This window comes from Triturus cristatus, chromosome 5_1, assembly GCF_964204655.1.
Source record: "Triturus cristatus chromosome 5_1, aTriCri1.1, whole genome shotgun sequence".
NCBI classification, from domain to species: Eukaryota; Metazoa; Chordata; class Amphibia; order Caudata; family Salamandridae; genus Triturus; species Triturus cristatus.
This window is the reverse complement of record NC_140587.1, coordinates 44,922,154-44,947,081: the sequence shown is the minus strand read 5'-3', so window position 1 is coordinate 44,947,081 and position 24,928 is coordinate 44,922,154. Positions and strand designations below refer to the sequence as shown.

At 46.7% G+C, this 24,928-nt stretch overlaps 1 protein-coding gene across 2 annotated transcripts in view; it reads right to left on the bottom strand.

Moving 5' to 3' along the window:
• LOC146830123 (dynein regulatory complex protein 1-like) overlaps window positions 1-24,286 on the bottom strand; it is a 236,881-nt gene extending 212,595 nt beyond the window's left edge. For both annotated transcript variants that reach the window (XM_085604350.1, XM_085604351.1), the window contains exon 1: window positions 24,079-24,286. In XM_085604350.1, the coding sequence (XP_085460476.1) occupies window positions 24,079-24,218 (140 nt within the window). In that variant the 5' untranslated portion in view covers window positions 24,219-24,286. The remainder of the gene's footprint in view (window positions 1-24,078) is intronic.
• Window positions 24,287-24,928: the final 642 nt, after the last annotated feature.

The window sequence follows — 24,928 nt, the reverse complement described above, 5'->3', positions numbered from 1 at the left end:
GTATACAGAGAGTCCATCAATATTCAATCAGTTGTTAAAGAAGTCTTTGGAAAGTTTGATCATGCCTGAGAGTTCAATACTAGTACAGTATATCGATGACCTACTTGTGGCATCGAAGACACGTGAGGCTTGTGAAGTAGATACCATAGCTTTTCATTTTTTTTTTTTTTTTTTAAAACCTTTATTACAATTTCAGAGAAATACAAGTATGGGCCTACAACCAACAGGCCGGCCGCTAAAATGCAGTGTAACCCTAGGCACAGCTGAACATTCACATCGATGAAGCAACAAAAAAGGGGTCACTGGAGAGGTAATCATCGCAGTCGGCCGCAACCGCAGACCATAAACAAACAAGAAAGGTTTCATATTTTTAGGAAACGAAAAACAGCAAACACACAAGGCAGAGGAAATTAATAGCAGTAGCATGTGCCCCTCGTATCGAGGGAGTAATCCAACCCGGGTAGACAGAGGGGGGGGGGGGGCAAGGCCGAAGAAACCAAATTCGCACGTCGCAGGAGCATACAGGAATGCGCGGGCTAGGGAGACAGAGCGGCATCTATCTCACACAGCTGAGGCGGGGCGCATATACCTCCACGATAGGAGTTCCAGGGACCCCACACCTTAATCCACTTCCCAGGCTTGCCTCTCGCCACATACACCGTTTTCTCTCTGAACATACACCAGTCCATGTGTTCTTTCCACTCGGAGACCGTGGGTGGCCTCTGGGAGCCCCACAATTGTGCAATGTCACGCTTCACTACCATATAGCCCAGAGTCACCCATTGCGTCTGCGTCACATTGTAATCAGTCGGCTCCCAGACATTCAGCAAACATCTTCGTGCCTCCGACAACAAGGCAACATGCGTGACTTCTTCTAACACTGCATGCACTCTGCACCAAAACCGAGTCACCTCCGGACACTCCCACAGGATATGGAGGAAACTCCCCAGGAGTCCACAGCCTCGCTTACACAAACCATCCACCGAATACCCCATACGCATCAGAGCAGGCCCCGTGACGTACACTCTATGGAGTATTTTAAGCTGGACGAACCGCAACCGGGCCGGGATAGCCACCTCTTTCGGAGAGGACACCGCCGACACCCAATCCTCGTCGTCCAGTTCTAAACCGTCGGCAATCCATGTCTCCCGCAATGAAGTCAGCAAACCCATCCGATCATTAATAAGCTTCTTATAAATCAGCGAAATGGTGCTATCCGGCACATAGCCGTCCAATATCCTGTCCTCCAACGGGGAATGCTCCGGAATAGCCGCCACGTCCGAAAACACGGAACACAAGGCATGATGGACCTGAGCATACCGATAGTATTCCCTATCATTCAACTGGTATTCAGTTTTCAGCATGTCGAACGTCTTAAATTTCCCTTTCGTCCAGAGATCCCCTACCGTGCTGATACCAATCGTATCCCACTTATCAAAGCCTTTTGTTGTATACAGATAACCCAAACGCTGGGACGCATACAATGGCGTAGCCCGAGTCAAACGATCCCTCCACCCCATCGCCGCATTTGCTGCATGCCACACCTGTACCGCGACCCACGTCGGGCCCGTCAACCGCGCATCAAGGGACCCCGAGTATAGCGCTCGATTATAGTCTCCGCCCAGCAATAGCAATTTGTCCATCTCAAAGGCCGGGTTCAAAGCAGGGCCATACATACCGTGATTGACGGCAGCCAACTGGGAGGCCCAGTAGTATCGCTTAATGTCAGGGAGGGCGACCCCCCCATCATACCACGGTAGAGTTAGTTTGGCAAGAGCAATCCGCGGCCGCCCATCCCAAAACAATCGACGCTGGAGACACTCCACCTCACGAAAATAACGGGCCGGCACTACGTCCATGGTGTTCTGCAGGGCGTACAAAAAGCGTGGCAGCGACATCATTTTGAACAGTGCTGCCCGGCCAAGCGGCGAGAGCGGCAACCGCCGCCAACCCGCCACATCCGCCCTTAGGCACTGAAGGGGGGGGAGGAGATTCCGTTCGTAGCGGGCCACCGGGTCCAGTGTTATAAAAATTCCCAGATACGTAAATCCCGATGGCGCAATCTGGATAGGGCACCCCCGCGGAAGGGGGGGGGCCTCCCCGGAAAGAACGTATACACAGGACTTAGCCCAGTTGATGACCAATCCGGAATTGCGACCAAAGGAGCTCAAAACATCCACCAACACAATGAGCGATTTGCGCGGTGATGCAAGATACAAAAGGATATCGTCCGCGTATAGGGAGACCCGATCCTCGTATTCCGACGTCCATCTAAGGCCACGCATCGAGGGTTCCCACCGCAACCACTCCGCAAGGGGCTCCAGACAAAGCGCAAAAAGAAGAGGCGACAGTGGACATCCCTGTCGGGTGCCCCTACCCAAAGCAAAGGGTGCCGAGACACGTCCGTTGACCACCACCTGTGCCAGTGGATTGTCATAAAGCAATTTCACCCAACCGATAAAACCCGGGCCAAAACCAAACTTCGCCAATGCTGCCCAGATGTACGGCCATTCCAAGGTATCAAACGCCATGGTAGCGTCCAAGGACGCCAAAATGGCCGGCTCACGAATGAATGGAGCGCGAGCAAGGACGCCATGCAATCGCCGCAGATTCAAAGCGGTATTGCGATGGGGTATAAAGCCGGATTGATCCTGATGAATCAGGTCGCCCACAACCCGGATCAGACGATTGGCCAGTACCTTGGCGAGGATTTTGGGCTCCGCGTTTAACAAGGAGATGGGCCTGTAAGAAGCACACCGATCCCGCGGCTTCCCCTCCTTATGGATAACCACAATAGTAGCAAGACGTTGGTCAGGGGGGAGGGAGCCCGCCGCCCTAGCCTCAAGGAACATGTCTCGGAGATAAGGCGCAATCACATCTGGGCGCAACTTGTATAATTCGATGGGAAGTCCGTTAGGACCCATGGCCTTACCCGAGGCAATAGAGCGAATGGCCAAAGCAATCTCATCTGCCGACAGGGCCGCATCCATCAATACTTTATCCTCATCAGATAGGGAAGGCAGAGTAATGTCTCGAAGCAGCAGTCGAGAGTCTTCCTCCGAGCGCTCTGAGACCGGAGAGTAGACCCCAGTGAAAATACTCCGCGAAGCAATCAACTATATCACCGGGGTCCGTCTCACACACACACCGTCCACCCTCTCAACCTCCGGTACCACTCGACTCGCTCTCTCCTTCTTATCCAACCAAGAAATCAACTTCCCGGCCTTATCACCCATATCATACAAACGCCCCTGTTGCTCCCTACTCATACTCCTAGCAGATTCAGTAACCAGTGCCTTATAGTCGGCCTGCTTAAGCTCCAACACATGCAATCTATCATCCGTAACACCTTGCTCCAACTCACTCTCCAACTCAGTGATCCCATCTTCTAGCCGAACAACCTCCTGCGCAGCGCATTTTTTGGTGTAGGAAATGAGAGATAGGGCCTGGCCCCGGAGCACCGTCTTAAAGGCCTCCCAAAGGGAGATGGCGGAAGACACCGACCCCACGTTGTCATTAAAGTAGTGTTCCAGAGACTTAACCAGGTCTGCACGAATCATGGGGTTTCGTAGGTACCAGGGGTTGATCGGCGCCACCCTCCCCTCCGCCCCCAGGGCGATATCCAGGTGTAACAAGAGGGGGGAGTGATCTGATATACCGCGTGCCAAATGTCGCATCTCCCCGATCATCCCAGCTTGGGCCGCAGGCACTAGCATATAGTCAAGCCTCGAAAGACTACCATGGGCCCCCGAATGGAAGGTATACTGCGCCTGTCCAGGGTGTTTCAACCGCCAGCAATCTATCAGTCCCAGGGTATCCAGAAAGCCCCCCAGCCAGTTCTGGGCCCGAGGGAGGTCCCTAGGGGGGTATCGATCCTCAACTCCGGAAACCACAGCGTTAAAGTCCCCCCCCCAGGACCAACACCCCCCCTGGAAGCCCAAGCAGCAGGCGTCCCAAATCGGCATAGGTGGCCGTCTGCAGGCCCGGCGGCACATAGACCGTGACCAGCGTAATCAACCTACCCTCCCACCTCCCCACCAGCGCAGTGTAGCGCCCTCTGTCGTCGTGGAGCACCTCATCCACCACCAACGGGAGAGAGGTCCTGACTAAAATGCCCACTCCCCTCGAGCCAGAGGTGAAACCAGAATGGGCCAGAAGGCGATACCCTCGTCTGTTCATGGCATGGAAAGAGTTCCCTATGAGGTGCGTTTCCTGCAGGAACACAATGTCAGGCGAAATACGTTTCAAGAACTGCAGGACTACCCCCCGCTTTATCCTGTCCCCCAGCCCATTCACATTCCAGGAAAGAAGTTTCAGGCCCCTACCCCCCATCCCTCCCAACACAAAACATCCCTCTCCCGGGGAGCACAATCATAGTAGCACAACATGAAATATTACCCTGCCTTGTGAAACAAACAAACAACCCCCAACCCCACCCCATCAACCCCAACAAAACTCCCCCCTCCCTGCACCCCTGCGTGAGCCCGAACAGCCCCCCCAACCTGCAGTGTGCCTGTCGCCCCAATATAAAATTCACTACAGAAAGGACAAAAAAAGAACCCCCAGAAGGAGGAAAGGGCCCCAGCAAGCCCCACGCAACCTCCAAACACCACGGGGCAAAGTGTCACAAACTGGAGTCCAGTGCAGCCACAGGTGCAAAACGTTACCAGTGCAGTCCAGCGCCAAAATCACTGTTCCATTCCTACTCCGTCAGACCCTCTCCGCTCTCCGTCATCCGACCCTCCGGCTCCCGACTCTTGGGCAGGGCATCCAGCCACTCTCCCACCGCCTCCGGCCGGTCGAAGAAGTGTGAGCGACCATCTAGCTCGACCCGCAGCCTAGCCGGGAATAGCATCGCATACTTGAAGTCCATGTCTCTCAAGCGCCGTTTGATGGCCGAGAAACCCATCCGTTGCTTTTGAACCGCTTGCGTAAAGTCTGGGTAAAAGCTAACATTAGAGTTCTCAAATCGTAATGGCCCAGCCACCCTCGACGCCTGCAGGATAGCGTCTCTATCCCGAAAATTAAAAAGTCGGGCAATGATCGGCCGCGGGGGGGGCCCCCACCTTAGGCGCACCCCCTGGAACCCTGTGGGCCCGTTCAACAGCGAAGAACTTGCTCAGCCCTTTGGGTGCTAGATGAGTCACCACTAGATCCTCCACAAAGAGATCCACAGCAGACTCCTCCGATCGTTCGGGCACGCCGATAATGCGGACGTTGTTCCGCCTGGCCCTGCCTTCAGAGTCCTCGAGCCGACGCTCAGTCAGGTCACTAGTGAGCTGTAGCCTCCGCACCGTCGTCTGCAAAGCGGCCACATCTACCGTTAGGCTCGACGACGCTTGGGCCAACGAGTCGACCCGGTCATTGGTTTTCGACAGGTCCGCTCTGACCAAGGTGACATCAATCAGCACCGAGTCCAATTTGTTGGCCAGAGTATCCAGTTGTTGGTTCACAGTCACCTTCATCTCCTCAATGGCCCCCATGACATCCAGCAGAGTCAATTCGGGTGATGCGCCCGAGGCCTCCTTGGGCGGCTCAGGCGATTTACGTGATCCACTAGGGGATCCCTTTGGCTGCGCATAGCGGTCCATATTGTTGGCCTGGGAATAGGCTCCCCTCCGGGTAAATTTGGGTTTCAGTTTGTCACCATCCACTCTTGTCGTCATCGTCAGCGATCAGTAAGGTCAGCACCCTCCAGCACCCGGAGGAAGGCTAGGAGATCCGGGCCGCTAGCTGAAGTAGGCCCGTTTACAGGTCAAGACTAGGCTTTGCACTCCGTACTCGGCGCAGCTCTCCCAATGTCTCCTCATCAGTGTCAGTAGACCAACTCGAAACCGAAAGTGAAAGTGCGGGGTCCGGGGCAGGCCCAGCCTGGCATGCCGCTGTTGTTCACTTCGCAGCCGGGCACCTCACCAACCCGAGTCCGGGACCAAGGCCGGAGAAGGCCGCAAACTTCAGATCGCCAAAAAACCGGTTCCCGGAGTCCAATTTCGATTCGGAAAACGAGTTGCTCCTTAGCGCAAGATCATAGACAAAAGCCCGTCGAGAAAATCAGGATTATGACAAGATAGACGTGGGAGGTTGCGGAGGCCCTCGGGAGCCACAAGCCTACGCGGCCATCTTGGTTGCGCGCTAGGCTCCTCCTCCGATACCATAGCTTTACTGAATCATCTGGCAGATGGAGGGTTAAAGGTATCTCCAGCCAAATTGCAGTTTTGCAAGAAAGAAGTACATTATCTTGGACACAATATTGAGAAGGGTCTGAGAAAAGTGACCAATGACAGAATCAAAATTATCAGAGGAATGAGAGCCCCAATGACCCAGAGAGAAGTGAGGATGTTTCTGGGAATGGTGGGTTATTGTCGTCAGTGGATAAGTAATTTCTCCCTGATAGCAAAGCCACTGATTAAATTGACCAAAAGTGAAGTGAAAGACCCATTGGAACTGAATGCAGAACAAATGGCAGCATTTGAAGAATTGAAGAGCAGAATGTGTGAAGCTCCTGCTTTGGGAATGCCAGATTATGAGAAGAAGGAGTTTGAGTTGTACTGTAGTGAGAGAAATGGATGTGCACTTTCAGTGTTAATCCAGAAACATGGACGACTGAGAAGGCCGATTGCGTACTTCTCATCGACACTTGACCCTGTGGCTGCGGGTTTGCCAGGTTGCCTGAAAGCAGTAGCTGCTACATGCAGAAGCTTAGAACAGAGTGAGGGTATAATAATGGGATATCCTGTAAGGGTGTTCGTACCTCATGATGTGGCAATTCTTTTGACAAGAATCAGGACTCAATATATGTCACATAGTCGGCTGACTAAATATGAGAAAATCATTCTGGGAGCATCAAATGTGACTCTTGAGAGATGTGTGAATGTGAATCCAGCAACACTCTTGCCAGATGCTGAAAATGTGAGTGTGAGAAATGATGTTGATCATGATTGTTTGGATGTGCTTGATTACTGCACAAAACCCAGACCAGACATAAGAGACTTGCCACTACCTGAGAGTGATCATGTGTTGTTTGTGGATGGATCATGTCTGAGAACTGATGATGGTGTGCTGAGTGCAGCATATGCAGTGTGCAAGGTTTCAGAGGTTATGGAAGCCTCGTCTTTGAAAGGAGTGAGATCTGCTCAAGTGGCTGAATTGGTGGCATTGACAAAAGCTTGCAAGATTGGGAAGAATTTGAGAGTGACTGTGATGACTGATAGTCAGTATGGATTTGGAGTGGTTCATGATTTTGGCCAACTTTGGCTACAGAGAGGTTTCTTGACGTCGAGTGGGACTCCAATAAAGAATGCTGAGGTGATTGGAAAGTTGCTTGAGGCGATACAGCTGCCTAAAGAACTAGCAGCTGTGAAATGTGCTGCTCATGGACAAGGAGATGATTTTGTTACTCTTGGTAATCGTTTTGCAAATGACATAGCACAGTATTGTGCAAAGAACGATCATTCAATTAACAAGGGACGAGAAAGGGAAATGTCTTTTTGTTCTGTGATGTTTACTAATGTCCTGGAAACATGGGATGTGGTGAAACAGTTACAGGATGAAGCAGGAGATGAGGAAATGAGGGATTGGATTAAGGCAGGTTGTGCTCCAAGAGAGAAAGATCATGTTTGGATCTATAGAGATGGAAGACCAGTTATGCCTAACTCGATGCTGTCCACAATGGCAAGAATGTATCATGGCCAGGGACATCTGGGGAGGGACGCTATGATTAGGTCCTTTAAACAAACCTGGTACAATGCAAAGTTCAGGTTGATTGCAGAGAGCATCTGTCAGAGATGTTTGATTTGTCAGCAGTTCAATACTGGAAAGAAAACAGTGGTGAGCCTAGGAACAATAGGCAGAGAAGGAGGTCCTTTTACCAGAATGCAAATAGATTTCATTGAAATGCCTCAGGTCAATAGATTGAGGTATGTTCTAGTGGTAGTCTGTTTGTTCTCAAGATGGGTAGAAGCCTATCCGACTAGGAGAAATGATGGAATAATAGTGGCAAAGTTGCTGCTAAGAGAGTTGATTCCTAGGTACGGGTTCCCTGTGACAATTGAGTCAGACAGAGGGGGACACTTCTACAATGAGCTCATGGGTTTGATTTGTGAAGCATTGAGCATACAGCAGAAGTTACATTGTGCATACAGGCCAGAGGCTTCTGGTGTTGTTGAACAGATGAATGGCACAATAAAGAACCGAATTGGTAAGATGTGTTTAGCCACTGGAATGAAATGGCCTGATGTCTTGCCTCTAGTGCTAATGACTATTAGATCTACTCCAGATAGAACTACAGGGTTGAGTCCACATGAAATATTAATGGGACGAGCAATGAGACATGCATTCGTGCCTGTCAACAAATTGATGACAATAACTGATGACATGATTTTGGATTACTGTAAAGGCCTGGCTGACGCCGTTCATTCTGTGTTTCACCAGGTTGGAGGAGACGCCACCACACTTGAAAAGAAGCAAGCCCATGATCTGAGTCCAGGGGACTGGGTGAGAATAAAGGTGCACAGAAGAAGTAATTGCTTGGTTCCAAGGTGGGGAAGGCCAAGACAAGTCATTCTGACTACTACGACTGCTGTGAAGTGTGCTGGTGTGAAGAACTGGGTTGATGCGAGTCATACTCTGAGAGTTCCAAATCCAAAGGATGGGACTGGGAAAGAGTATTTTGAAGAGTCGGATTCCAGTGATGATGCATACACTGAAACAGTGAGAAGAAAAAAGAATCCTGAAAGGGGGGAAGAGTTGGAAAGAGAGTCAGGTGATTCTTTTTTCTTACCAAGAGATGCTTCAAGAGAAACATTGAGAGCTTCAGAGGAGAGTTCAGATTCTGTAAGAGTGCCTGAAGTTGTTCCAACAAGCAGTGTCGAAAATAAAGGAGGAAAAAGGAAAGAAAAGAGCAGTTCCACAGAGACTATACCTGAGTCAGATGAAGAGGTTGAAGATCCACCTGAGATTATTTCTGAAGAAGTAGGGTCAGAAGGAGATAGAGAGGGACAGATTGCGGAAGACCCCCGAGGAGGTGTAGGGAACATTCCTGATAAGCTAGGTGAAGGGACAAGTAGACAGCAAGAAGATTGCGTGTCGGAGACCCGAGGAGGGACAGTAGTAGGGAAATCTCAATTGGTGGAGAAGAAGTCTGTGGAGCAAAAGAAAATTGTTGATGAACAAGAGGCAAATGAGACAGAATCGGATGAGCGTGAGAATGGAAAATCTGAGGGTCGAGTTCTGAGAAAGAGAACTTGGATCGGAGAAAGGAATAATAAAGAAGTGAGACCGAAAAGGAGTGTAAAAGGAGATCTTTGGCCTAACAAGATAAAGAGGCTGAGGTACAGACTGACACGAGCAAGTTCAAGTTCATCGAAAGCTGAACAGGTGAACGAGGTGTCGAGTCAGAATCAAGCAAAGGGTGAGAAACAAAAAGAATTCAAAGAGCCAGAGGAGATCAAGAGAATCAGAAAGCCTAACCAGAAGTATAGGTCACCGGAATGGACGTATGTGGCACTGTCTGAAGAAGAAGAGGTAGAGAGTCAAGGAAATCCAGAGGGGACCTTACGTGAAGTGGTTGAGGAGGAGAAAACTGTCGGAGTCCTGAAAGTTATCTTGACTGATATTGGAGAAGAGTCAGATGCTCAGGATATTGAAGATCTGATACAATTTGATGTTGCTGAAGAAGAAGTAAAAAGTGATGAAAATCCAAATTGAGTGAATTGAAGGAGTCACTTGGAGAAGAGTGAAAAGAAGAAATCTAAATTTAGCTGTTTGAAATAATCCAGTGTTCTAGAGATTCAGTAGTGGAGTAGAAGAGACTAAGTCAAAAGACACAGCCAAAGTAGTAAAATGGCTAACACAGAAAATAATCAAAGTAGATGTACCTTCTTGAAAAGATGGTGTAGAATGTGCTGCTGCTGTACAGGATTATTAATGCTGCTATGGAGTGTACTTGCTTTACTAGTTACTTTTATGGTTACAATAGACACTTTTGGAATACATACTGAGAATATGACTGACATAGGGAAGAGTTCACAGAAAATAGTGCTAACTAGAATTAGTAACATTTACATTCATAAAGATAGATCGATTAATGATTTTTCTAGAAATGTTTTTTCAAAGTTGTTGTACGAATACGTAAAGACAATGGAAGTAAGGGATTGCTACGTTTGTATGCAATTGCCTGCATCCGTTTCAGAGGGAGTTACTTATCATCATCTTCCAGCTACGTATGGGATTTCATGTAGTGTGCTAAGTAGTGTTTTTTATTTACTAGGGAAAATAGATTATGAGATGTCTAACAAAGATAACATTTTTGGGCAATTGCCTATGGATAAGAAACTAAATCCTGCAAAAGAAGCTAACATTTTTGGTGAGATTTTTATTGAAACAGAGGAATTAACATTAGATTATATTTTTAAAAACAATTTAACTTGCAGTTTGAAAGAAGAAGAAAAAGCTTTCCTGGATATGGTAGAGAAAAGGAGAGTGAGCATGCATGAAAAGGCAGGAGAATATAAGATGAGTAAGACAGTGTGGGACATTGAGATGGGAAAGGAGTTGAAGAATGGGGCCAGTCCAACTTTGGCTTTAGATGCACCACAGAAGGGTAAACTATGCATTACCAGAAGGAAATCCTAATATGATAATTATTTCGTTGGGACTAGTGAGTGTCATGATACATACTTTATTGCAACAGGATGGGGATTTAAGGGAGGAGAGGATCCAGTTTTCCCGGGAGTGTATTATATTTGTGGGAATAAGGCTTATTACAGGTTGCCTGACCATTGGTATGGCACGTGTTATGTTGGCCTGGTCTTTCCAAAGATTTTTCATATAGATAAGATAGAAGATGTAGAACAAATTAATTTACTAACACGCTTTAAGAGAGAAACTTGGTCAGAAATTGTAGGAGATATTTTTGGAGCGTTGATTCCAGCAGTGGGAATTTCATTAAATGCATATGGAATTCGGAAGCTGTCAACAGTGGTGGATCGCTTATCGACAAGTACCGCTGGAGGGTTTCTTTTGGTAAATACGGAGATGATTGCCGTACGAGCCATGTCTATGCAAAATCGACTTGCCCTTGATATTCTATTGGCTAAAGAGGGTGGGGTTTGTGGAATGCTGAAAGTTCAACATTGTTGCACTTACATTCCTGATGAAAGCAGAGATCTAAAGATCTATATCAAAAATATTACTGATTTACATGAAGAATTAGTACCACTAGAAGCTGAAAGTGTCTGGACTAAAATAGCTAATAAGATAGTTGCTGTTAAGAGTTTTATTGCTAAGATAGGTAGTACCATTATTGGTAAAATATTGTTTCCTTTGACATGCATAATTGTTGCTTTATTGATACTAAGATTGGGGTATTTGTGTTGTAAAAACAGGGGAGGGAAAAAGAGAATAATCAGAGGGAATGCTGAAAAGAAACAAAAGAGGTCAAGGAGAGACCCACAAGAAATAGAATTAGAAGAATTGAGGGAGAGTGTGTACTTGGAATCAAGGAGGGATGATGTGAGAGAGTCTGGTGTTTAATGTTGTGTCATAAAAGACATTTTCAATTTCTCCTAAAAATTGGGACAAAATTTTTCTTTTTGGGTGGTTTTTGTGGTGATAAGATATCACCAAAGGGGGGATTGCTGGAGCAGAGTTTTCTGTTGAAAATTTATCGAGTTTTAAGCTCCAGTTTTGTCTATATGTTATGACTAAAATTACTGATTTTAAATTACTAAGGGTACAAAAGGGCATTTACCTCAACATCTGCAACATGGGCAAAAGGAAAACGCCCGCTTCTCAGGGGGCCCCCCGGGGGGCTGTATGGCGGGTACAATTATCTTTTTTAACTAAAGCTGCACACGTGATTACGCAGGAGATAGCCCTGACAGAGAGAAGGTTATCATTGGAGGCAGTAAAGCGTGCCCAGGAGTGTGCCACGGACAGAGGGGAGGCACAAGTAACATCAGTGGAGACTGTGGGATCCTCAGAGGGTTTATTAAGCACCATTGAACCTGTGCTCATATCCCCGACGCCCCCCGGTGATTCTGCAATGTCCTCTAATACTCTAACAGCTACACTAACAGAAGGAGATGATTTGGTATTCAGACTTCCCTCCGCCCAAGAGAAAACGAACAGTTGGTAATAAGATCACGAGGAAGTCTCCACGTACACAAACCTCATCACCGGTTGGCTTGAATCTTGAACAGTTATTGGATGCTCTATTCTTAAGACTGGAGTCAGAGACGAAAACCCTTCGAGCCCCAATAATATCGAAGGTGGAAGAGGTTGAGAAACTGATGCAGGACTCTTGTGTTACATGTAATGAATGTATTATGATAGCAGAGCAAAAGCTAGCGCGGGGGTAGTGGAGGCTCCGTGTCTAATGTCTTTGAACCTGACTCTAACCTTACCTGGTCAAAGCCTACATGCCCCAGCGACTGAGGGAACGCATAGCGGCATTAGACAGTCTAACCCGACCGAGGAACTGAATGTGCAGCCCAGAGCGCCCAGTTAGCCCAGACGAGTAGGCCTCCAAATTCTGAGAAAGGCCTGCCTCCTATATGTACCCCACTCCAACTTGCTCCGCCCAAAGATGAAAATAAATGTTTTCTCGATCTGTCCCCCTCATCTGCCCCACTAGTAGCAGTTTTACTAGGGGTCCCTTCTCTCCCTCAAGAATCTAGAGAAACCTTCCTGGACCTAATACATAAAGTTACTCACCGGTGTAGTAAAAATGTTGTAATAGCCTGAACATATCCCCCGATATCATTATGGCCAGAAGAGATGGGGTGGATAGGCCATCGAACAAAAAAGGTTGGTGTGGGGGATTGTATAGTAGTCAATTTTAAGAACGTTGCGAAAGCTACGTAGCTAAAAGGCTGTGCTTATAAGAGTAGCTTGAGTTCTACAATTAGAGTAGCCCCGTTACAACATTTCTACCCCCCAGTCAGTGCACACGGCCTATTCAATGGCAGCTACCTTCAAACCCAGGTAGGCCTGACAACATAACCAACATAGACAAAATTCTACCAATCGATTCCAACCCCTAGCCAGTCTTCAGAGCTTGGATGAAAATGACTGACTAAGGTGAGAGGATAAAATAAGCCCGGGTATACATTTAGCAAACACAGCCCAAAACAATCCCTAGGGTTGGTGACAGGATGATCCCTGCACTCTTATATGCAGACAATGCGTTCTTGTTAGCCAGAACCGCAGTGTTAATGTTAATGTTATAAGGTTCTTATATAGAGCCTATCACCACCGGTCTCTAAGCGCTAAACACAAGACCACAAACATAATGACGCCTCAGAGCCATCTGCCTGCTCCAATTAGGCTGAAGGTGTTGCTTTTCCGAACAGATGTGTCTTCAGTTTTTTCCTGAAGGAGAGTAAGTGAGAGTCTTCCTTCAGACTGGACGGAAGGTCATTCCAGAGTTGGGGAATGAGTACTGAGAAGGCACAGCCTCCTTTGGTTTTTAGATTAAATCTGGGTTGAGCCAGATTGGAGGCGGACCCAGAGCGTAAGGGTCTACCGGGAACATACTTCCTCAGGCGCTGTTTGACATACTCTGGGCATTGCCAAAGAGCGCCTTGTGGGCCATGCAGAGGCATTTAAAATGAACCCTCAGCTTCCCAGGCAGGCAATGCAGTTTACGAAGGAGTATAGTTGCTTGCGAGCTTCTAGGAAGAGAGAAGATCAGTCTGACTGCGTCATTCTGCACGACCTGCAGTTTCCTCATCAGCTTCTGTGATAAGCCCAGGTACAAAGCATTACCATAATCAAGCCTCGAGATAACAGTCGCTGAGACGATGGTTTGCAGCGTAGAGGCTGAAAGAATGGTGGTAAGCTTACGTAACTGCCGCATCACGGCCGTGCAAGAACCCACCACAACCGACACTTGAGGGGCTATGGTAAGATCCGCATCGATCTTCAGGCCTAGACTCTTCACTACTGTGGAGGGGATGGGGGTTTTGCCGAGTTCTGGGGGCCAGTACAAATCATCCCAGGGGTTGGCCTTGTTGGTGAGTACCAACACCTCCGTTTTCTCGGCATTTACCTTGAGGAAGTTGTTGGTCATCCAGTTAACCGTGAATCTAAGAAGATTCCTAACTGATTCATGGGCTTCTGATGTTTCTCCCAGCCGCACCAGTAACTGCGTGTTATCCGCGTAGTTAAAGATCTCACAGTTCCTACACGTGAGTTCTTCCATCAGGGGTTGCAGATAGATCTTAAACAATAAGGGAGAAAGTGCGGACCCTTGAGGCACCCCCCATGTCACATCCTTAATCCCGGATAACTGGTCCCCCATCTGAACCCTCTGAGTGCGGCCTGATAAGAAGGACTCTAACCACTTGAACGCCTGGCCAGCGATCCCCAGCTTCGCGTCCCCAGCTTCGCGATGCGGTCCAGCAAGATGTTATGGCTGACCGTATCGAAGGCTGCCGACAGGTCGAGCAGAATCAGAGCGCATGGTTGTTTATTGTCTGCTCTGATTCTTAACTCATCGGTGACCATGGCCATGACCAGTTCTGTACTGTGCTGTGGCCTGAAGCCTGCCTGCCTGGCATGCAGTAGATGGTGTTCTTCCAGATAGCTGGCTAAGGCGTTCAGGACATGTTTTTCCAAGATCTTACTTAGAAAAGGCAGTTGTGAAATAGGCCTGTAATTTTTCAATGCCTTAAGGTCAGTACCCGCTTTCTTCAGGAGTGGGGAGACTCTGGCTTCCTTCAGAGATGCTGGGAGGTAACCCGCTTCCAGAGAGGCATTCAATAGATGCAGTAGCTGGGGTTGAATACCTGGCAGAGCCAGTTTGAAGATTTTCGGGGGGCAGGGATCTATAGAGGATCCCGATTTATGTGACTAACCAGTTCTGTCAGGTGCTTACCATCAATATCAGGGAAGCTATACAAACCCCCGGCAGGCTGCAAGTTGTCTAAACAAGGTTGCGGTGGCAAACTATCTGACAGTGTGGTGATATCCCTCAGGATATCCTGTACCTTCTGGAGGAAGAATCCTTGAAAGGTGTCACAATCAGGCTGACCCAGCCCGCAACTTTTATCATTCAGCTACATGAGTTCCCTTAAAATAACAAAGGTTTCCCTTTGTTTATTCGTGGCCTCCCTGATTCGACACTCATAAAAGGCGGATTTCCTAGCCAAGATAGTAAGTTTATAGCTGGCTAAAAGAGATTTATACGTTAATGACTCTGCAATCCCATAATCCAGTCTCCACCTACGCTCCGCCTTCCGGAGAGCTTGCTTCTTTTTCCTAAGGGATGCGTCAAACCAGGGAGCACCTTTCCCTTTTTTTCGAGTAAGCTCTAATTGTTCTGGGACAAGCTTATCTAAAGCAGAGCGAATCCAGGTCATCATGGTCGTGGTATATACATCCAAATTTCCCTGCTTCATCTTAGGAGGGGGGGAGGAGAGTAGAGTTGAGACTAAGGAATCAGCCTCAATCTTTTTCCAAGGGCGGACCTTCCTCCTTGTTTGTGGAGGGGCCGCTAATAAGAGATCTCCCGGAACCCAACATTTGATCAGATAATGATCTGACCAGACGCAAGGGCTGACTTCTAGGATTTTCATCAGCGGCAGGGAGGAGCAAACAAGGTCAAGAGTGGGCCTCCAATTACTTCTAGATGGTTTTTATAGTTTTTATGGACTCTTTAGACAGGTCCACAAATTTTACGAAATCACATAAAATGTCTATTGGCCCGCGAAAGCCCCTAAAGACCAAATTTTATTGTAAAGAAGTCGAATTAACCAAAGTCCCAACATTCCCCTATTTGGGGGTACTTTTTGATGAGCGCAGGTCTTGGCGTGCACAAATTATGCAAAAAAAAGAACACTGTAACCGGAGTGACGGGGGCTACACTAAATTTTGATAAAAGACTAGGACTAGGGTCTAAACCTTTCCCTGCCCCGAAGAAGATATACAAAGAAAAGTGCATCCCCATGTCAACCTACAGCTGTGATATTTGGGGCTACAAGGAAGGGAAGGATATTCAGGGAGCTGAAGATAAGTTTTTACGTAAGCTTTTGGCAGTCTCGCCTACCACCCCAGCATTTATATTACACAAAGAAGTAGGGGTGGGTTATATATCGGATCTGATAGCGGTAGCCCCCTTGCTGTGCTGGCTGAGAGTTTGGGCCAGTCCCACTATTAATTTAAATCAACTAATAATTATTGATTGTGTTGCGCTGGATAGAGCTGTGCACATCCCTTGGCTAAACTATTTAATGGATGTGACAAAATGGCTCAGTTGCCCAGATCTATACTGCAGCCATAAACCTTTGGGCAAATCCAAAATTAGAACCATTAAACAACAGTTCCTAGACAAGTGCCAGGGGCTTAGGGAAGAAAAGGAGCTAGCAAAACCAGCGGTGAGAGGATATGTTGCATTATCTCTGTGCAATCAAGTCCAAGCATATCTACTCGTCGTTGATAACGCCTTTAATCGCTTTGTGCTCACCAGATCCCAATTACATTTGGTTCCCTGGCTTTTTTTGGCTGATCCTCAAGGTTTTACAAAACCTGGCACCCTAAAACCTTGTCCTTGCGAAAATTTCTCTGAGCAAGATACCTTACATTTTATCTTCTGTTGTGATTTTTATGTTTTATTGCGTAAAATACTTCCATTGCTCAGATATTGTCATTTTACTCAAGTCAGGCCTGCTTTGTTGTATCTCCAAATGCTATCTTCCCCTATGGTCTGTTTTGGGGTTGAAAGTTTTCTAACAGGAGCCATTAGGTACAGGAAAAAGTTGTCATTTTAGCAGTCATTAGTTTTTACCTGCTTTGATTTAAGGGCCCATTTTTCGATAATATTGGTATTTTTATGATGCACTGTCTTTGTACTTGATTCTAGCACATTGCACTTTATAGGATGCCCTTCGCCTCACCTTTTAATTCGAACGCTGTCTCTTGATTGATGTTAAGAATGTTCCCATTTTAATCTTTTTTAAGGTTTTAAAGTTTGTCGATGAAATGTATTTTTCTTTTTTAACATGTTTACTTTTGTCGCATTGAATTGCCGAATAAAGTATCTTTGAAGTTGAACACTGAGACCACGCACCACCTTCAGCAACCTCCTTTGTGACTTTATAGCCCGTATGGCCGTCAAATCCAACAACTTCCTTCTGCTCGGCGACCTCAACTTTCATCTTGACAACTCAACTGACCGTATCTCGACAGCCCACCTAGAAAGTCTTGCCAACATCAGACTAAACCAAATTGTCAAATATCCTACTCACAATGTAGGACACTCTTGATGCCATTTTCACTGCCAGTGGCAAAGTCACTTTTGGCCACCTCACTCCGATCAGCTGGACTGACCACTCAATCGAACACTTCCACATCAAAGCACGCCACCCCAGAACACCCAAATACACTGACAACCTCAGACGTTAGTGGAACAAGACAGCGAAAGAAGACTAGACCCTCCCGCTCAGATCCTACCAGCCCAATCCCACCGGCCACCTACACACCAATATAAGAGCCTTCAACAACTGGATACCTTACTGTGCCAACACACTTGCTTTCCCCAGGATTGTAAGACAAGTAAGAACAAATGCTCAAGCTCGCTGGTACACGGACGACCTGAGAAACTCCAGACGTAACTGCAAACAGCTTGAGAGAAGATGGAAACCAGCTGTGACAACACCACGAGGGACACCTACAAGGCAGCTCTCAGGCAATACTAAGCCCAGCTTAAAAAGCCAGGAAAGCAGGCCCTGCTCAGAGACAGAAATCCTGCTCCAACACTGCCAGAGAACTCTTCAACATCATGAGAGTATTTTTCCCCCCACCGCTGTCACCAACATCATCACCCCATCACAGAACCTCTGCGACAACCTCTCCAATTTCTTCCACAACAAAATACTCAGGATCAACAGCAAACTCCAACTCTCCACACAAGACTACTTCAAACAGCAACCATTCACCACCATTACAACACACCTACTCATGGAATGGAACCCCCTCAAGATGGAAGACACTGACAAAATCATGAAAACCATCCACTCTGGAGCACCCACCGACTCTTGCCCACACCACCTCTACAACCTGGGAAGAGCCCCAATCAACAACTTCCTCACCTCCATCACCAATACATCTATCCACAGTAGCCCCTTCCCCGACAACTGGGAACATGCCGAAGTCAGAGTCCTGAAGAAACCTCTAGCTGAACTCCGCAACTACAGACCCAACTTTCTCCTGCCTTTCCCATCTAAAGTCATGGAGATCAACACACAACTCTCCACCCACCTCAAAGAGAACCACCTCCTAGACATCACTCACTCTGGTTTTTATAGCAAACACAGCACAGAAACCACTATAATAGCAGCTACTGACATCATCAGGACCATCATGAACACAAGAGAGACCACCACCCACCACCTTCCTCCTCAACCCCTCAACAGCATTCAAAACCGTATTTCATGCCACCCTCGTTTCAAGACTTCCCGACTCCGGAATCAAAGGCCCTGTACTCAGACTGATTGTGTCCTTCCTCTCCAATAGAACCCAACGGGTCAGTCTCCCCTATACTGCTCTGATACATTGAAGGATATCTCAAGTGAAAGCATGAAATAAGATAAGAATTGAATATGTAACACCTTCAGATGGATTTTCATACTACTACACGCCTGTATTATTTACAAGCATATAGAGAAAACAAAACTTAAGCTCAATGCAGTAAGCTGAAAACTAAAAATGGGCTGCAGGTCACCCTCACTTTAAGGGGCCGGTTCATATTGTGGACATTGTGTAGGCCCATTCAGAATCCCTAGCCTCTCTCAACCCTGCCAAGTGCCACGCATCTCGCGTTAGAATATTGCATTTTCTGTCATTTTCCCGCATTATCAAAATGCCTGAGATTGTCACGCAAACGAACCGTGTCCTGAAGCGTGATAAAACCATGTACTTCCAGTTTCTCACTTTGCTGGAACGCATAAAAGCTTAGCTCTGAGTATTGTTTTTCAAAGGCCACAAGATGGCACTAGTGTACAACGGGAGGTATAGGCTTCTCGACATCTACTACATGGAAATATCCCACTTTCATAGAAACTCCTATCCAAGCCAAGCAAACTACAAACATTTGAAGACCGAAACGCAAAGCTACACACCTGCATATTTAATATAAAAAGGCACCCCCTGTACAAACTATAGTATCAGACAGTTGTGTTGTCTAGCTGCACAACGAAACTTCTAAATATATTCCAAAAACTGGGCCAGTCTAAACTGCAGCAAAAGAGGGGACTAATTGGAGTACGGTACAGGGAAAAGAAGGAGAAGGCGGGACAAGACGTGGCCTAGCGACTAGAGCTGTCTGTCTTAAAACCGTAGAAGAGGGCTTGGATCCCAGCCTTGGCTCAACATACTGTGATTCTGAGCAAACCCTCTAACTTACTCCTGCTAAATAAAGATGTATCTGAGGCATAATCGATGGGCACAGCCATCACGAGCAGCAGGTTCTGATTTATAATCATTGTGAGATATTTTAGCTTCCATTTTAATATTTTTTAAAGCACACATTTTCTTGATTTGGGCACTTACTCTAGCAATATCAGCTTTTCTACGTGTATCGCTCACTCTGTGTGGCTCATCCCTTGCTCCCCAGTCCGCTACAGCATTTTAATTGCTGTTTGAGCGGAGGGAGCATAGAGTCCTATTTCCCCCCTCGCGGCAGCTATCTTGATGGGCAGTGGTCTCGTTTTTTTTTCCCTCCTGTATATTTAAGCAGACTATGGCGCCGACGCGCAGTGGACGCACCAAAGGCAAGCCTATCTACACCCATTCATGCCGGAACGTCGCCAGGACCCTGCATCTCTTGACCCAGAATTAACCATTCCTCATAGGATTTATTAAACAGATAATGATTTAAAACACCTCAGGCCCTCCGAGCAGGTTTTTCTTTCCCAGCCTCCCCATCACTTAAAGGGACCACTCTCCTGCCCAAATGTGAATTTGTAGGTACCCCCAATCTAACTTCTACTTCTATTTTTAAAAAATGGTAATTGTAATTCCCCCATGATACAGTCTAAGCCTTCAAATAGTCCCCCTATAGACAGTGATCACTCTTTTAGGACACCACCTGCAAACGTCTCTATGCTAAACTGTCTCTATTTTAATCCCAAGTCTATCCCAAAACATAACCATAGAGATATGGGACTTACTAATCAGCACCTAGATATATGTTTCATTACAGAAACCTGGCTTCACACTTCAGCCCTCTCTTGTGTCCCCATCACACTTCCTGACAACTACAAACTGGTCAGTTTGGACAGGGAAGTAAGACCTAGTGGTGGAGTAGCCAACATTTTCCAAGATACTCATAAACAACTTCTAATTGACACAGTACTCTCGGAGTGGGTAGAAATAGCAATATTCAAAGTTGAATGTGGAAAGGTGCCATGGTATATCGTCCCCAGGGTCCTAAGAAAGACTTCAGTCTTAAGTTAACAGAATTAATGGTTCCCTACAGGACTTTAAGTGGGATAAAAAAAAACTGGGGGTCTTGCAAAGGGGTATGGCCAATGTAATTAAGGGTGTGGCTTAAAAACACGTAAGCTAAAAATCTGTGTTTAGCACAGTGTGCCGCGGGACCGGTATTTTGCTGTTTCTGTCATTGCATCTAGATATATGATACAACTAGTAACATCATACCTACAACAAGTCAGGACTATTGGCTTTGTCAATGGTTGTTAATTGCATAAGATACATAAGCAGCAACTATGACTTTAATATAATTGAAAAAGCTTCCACTTAAAGCCCTGGTGACACCCCGACAATGGTAAAGCTCCAGGGTTTAAAAAAGAGAAGTCAAATCCAGAGAGAATATGACTCCCTTTGGAGGATTTCCCTTCCCCTACAACGCTCACCTGGCATGACGTCATGTCATAACTTCTACACTAGTGAGTAGTGCAGTCATTGCAGTCCGGAAAAAAAACAGGGTGCCTATGCCAGGGCACAAAACAGAGCTCAATTGAGACCGCTTCGAGGTCCCCCCTTAAAAAACTGCCGGTGCTCAGACCCGGTGAGACCCGGCCCACTTAAAGCCCTGGGTCCCTATGTGTTATCTTTGCTTGATTTCCTCCTAATTGGAGATTTTAATCATCATGCTGAGCTAGCATCCGATCCAGACGTTTCTAACTTACTGTCTAACCTTAAAATGCTCGATCTCCATTTGAAAAAAACAGGCCCCATGCACTCTGCTAGCCACACTTTAGACCTCCTATTCTCCAACTCCCTGTGCATACATATCAACAAATCAGGAGCTCTCACTTGGACGGATCACTTTTTATTCAAATTTAAAATCTCTTTAAAATATTCCCCTACAAAATCTAAAACAGGAAAAAAGTTTAGAACAAGATCCTGGAAGCAGCTATCTGTAGCCAGCTTTCAAGCTGTGTTTGGAACATTAGACTTAGAAAATACACCGAAAAAAATCAATGCTGCCTGGGATAAGTTCTCAGAGTGCTTTTCCAGGGCTCTTGACATAGTCGCCTCCTACAAAACCCAAATGACTAAATTGTCCAGACCCAATGCCCTTTGGTACACAGCAGAATTAAAAATGGACAAATTAAACAGTAAAAAATTAGAACATAACGGAGGTCTTCGAAAGACACCCGCCACAGACACCAATACAAAAAAGCGCAAGGGGCTTATTACGCAAAAATCAAATCAGCCAGAAGACTCTATACTATATGCAGAATTGAACTAGAAGGAGATTCTGCAAATGAGATTTTTAAAGTCTTAAACGAGCACTCTAACCACCTTGCCTGCAGTTCAGCTACAATAGCTTCCCAAACACTCTGTGACTCCTTGGCTTCGCACTTTGAAACAAAAATAGATAATATTTATCGTGATTTTCATAATAAATTGTTGGCGACAATATACGCAGAACTCGATAATTCTTCAGGTAATAACTCCCATGCTATATTAGAAAGATTTGAATTGATCACATATACCCAAGTATGGGATCTCTTAGTTAAAACAAAATCTGTCTCTCCATCAGACCTTTGCCCCCCCCCATATCACAGCTATGCTATCAAATTCTCTTGAACCAATGGTTGCATCTTTATGCAACCTATCTTTGTCATCAGCGACGGTGCCCAAGGAATGGAAAGCCGCCTTTTTTCCACTTATTTAAAAAAAACATTGGCCAATTCCATGGACGTGGCAAGCTTCCATCCAATTTCCCTTTTTGCCCTCGATTAGCAAGTTGCATGGAATCTCATGTCAGCAGACAATTTTCCTCATATTTAGAGACCCATCACTTGCTGGATTCCTCTCAATCGGACTTTCATCCCACTCATAGCACAGAAACCACTCTTGTAGCTGTAGTTGACTCGCTCAGCCTTTCCTTGGATGCAGGCACACCTGCGATGCTGGTTCTTCTCGACTTGTCAGCGGCATTCGATACCGTGTCGCATCCCATCCTGATTCAGCGTCTGCATAAGCTGAGAATTCATGGCACGGCACTGAATTGGCTAACTGACTTTCTCAAGGACAGGACTCAAAGAATTATGCTTGGTCCCTTCCAATCCAAGGCTCTGTCCTAGGAAGGGGAGTGCCTCAGGCACGGCCCGAGTCCCACACTCTTTAATGTTAACGTCTTCCCTTATCCTCAGCTGATTAAGTCCTTCGGCTTTGAAATACTTTCATATGCGGAAGACACACAGCTGGTCATCGCCCTTGGACCAGAGCTAGAGAATGCCACAATACATGTCACTACATGCATGAGAATCATTGCTACGTGGATGTCCCTAAACTGCCTTCAGTTGAACGGGGACAAATCTGAGATTTTACTGTTTGGAAAGGCACATTCCCTTTAGACAACTGATTGGTGGCCCACCGAGCTCGGCCCTGCTCTCTTTCCTGAAAATACAGCAAGAAATCTAGGCATTTTGATAGACAACAAACTATCTATGAAAGAGCAGGTGATAGCTGCTTGTGGCGCATGCTTTGGGGTAACGCGCTTCCTTAAGAAGGTATTCCTGTGGCTTCTGGTGTCCAGGTGCTGATAATCAGTCGTCTGGACTATGGAAATGTGCTACTCGTAGCATCCAACGAATCCCTTCTATCGAAATTACAGGTGGTGCAAAATACTGCTGCCTGACGGGTTAATAACCAGCCACCAGGCTCATCGTCAGTCCCCTGCTCAGGAACCTTCATTGGCTACCCGTAAAGAAAAGACCTCAGATCAAGTAACCAGTTTCTCCTCCACATACGATATATTCGAACTCCAAAGTATGGCGGTCGATCTTTTTCGTATCTTGCTCCCCATCATTGGAATAAGTTCCCCCTATATATCGGGCATGCACTGAGTTTTCAGGCTTTCAAAGACATCTTAAGGCCTGGCTCTATTAATGGCTAATTCCTACCTGACTTGCTATCCAAGCGCCGAAATGCCCCTCCGAGGTCGTCGTTGTGCTACATCCAAGTTATCGTAACATAACACGTGAAGCGCTATTGATCAATTCATGCATAAGGAGCGTCACATACGAGAAAAGGGCGCTATCTCTCAAAGTGATCCCTTGACATGGATGCAACGGTCCAATTTCACTCCCAATAGTGTTGCTTAAAAGGCTTTAGATGTCACACGTAAACACACCACACACATGGGAACGTCACACATAGGCAAACTGAAAACTTGGCAGCTAGAATCATCTGATATTTCGCAAGGCCTTGCAGACCTGGCTTTTCCCGGAGTAATTCTGGTTTGTGTTAGTTGGAGTAGTCTTTGCACTTGTTCTTTTGGGTAGCGCTGGGACGCCCCGTCACTGGGGCAGCTATGCGCTGCACAAATCAGTAAATAATAATATGCGGTGCGGTCTCTGCTGAGACTTCCACATGCCTCTACAAGTACGAATTCCTCAAACACTAATGACACCACACATGGTCCTGCTCCGCATATTTATTAAATGCCCGATCTACTGCCTTTATTTGAATACATATGTATACGACATCCTATTTTAGGAATGAGAGAGGATCCCTCTCCGCCATCGCCCATTGGCTGCCACGGACGCACCTGTGCGTTGTGATTGGTCGCCCGCTCCCCATGTTCTGACTGCATGCGCTCACCGTCTTTTAGTTTCCACCCGAGCCGCGATGCGCATGCGCCTGGCCCTCAGCCTTTCCTGCTGGTCCTCGGAATCGATGGATGGATCGCCGGCCGAGGTGTCCTCGCGCTGCGGCCTGGCACGGGGTTGCGGGCCGCTCATGGCTGCAGTATTTTTCCCCGAGGGTTCCAACACTGGCGCGAGCTCGGCTTGTCTCTGCAGTGCAGCAGGCTGGCGGTGGAGCGTTTAGCATTCCGTTGCTAGGCAACAACGAAGGACTCCCTGCGTCGCGCGTCATTGGCGGAAAAATGTCATTGCGATAGAAAGAGAGAAAGGGCTAGCTGGGAACTTTGACCTACGTAGCGGCCATGTTGGGCTGGTAGTGCTACCAGTAATGTTCAAAGCATGGCCCCCAGTCAACAGCACTGGGCTGCTGTTTATTGACTCAACACTACCATTACAATGTAAACAGGCAAACATTTATATATTTATTTACAGATTGTCTGCAGTTAAAAGTAAATACGGTGGCCTTCACTACTTAACTTTAGGGACACCTTCAATTATAAAAAACATTTTGCAGAAAACGTGTAAAAATATTATAAAGTCTCTTCTAAATTCAAAAAGTGTCAGTAAATTTATTTCAGTTAATAAAAATCATAATGTTATTTAGAGAGACAGATAAAATGTTAAAATCGCAATGTAAGTAGATACTAAACAAGCATTGGCAATGCCTATTGGTCTCGCCTTTGGAACCTTAGAGGTGTTTAGCCAGAGCTATTGGCTAACGCATCTGCTTAGGTTAACCAGGCACTTCCTAAAAGCGTTAGAGGGGGATGGGGAGGGGATGGATGAGGTCAGAGCATTAACCAGTA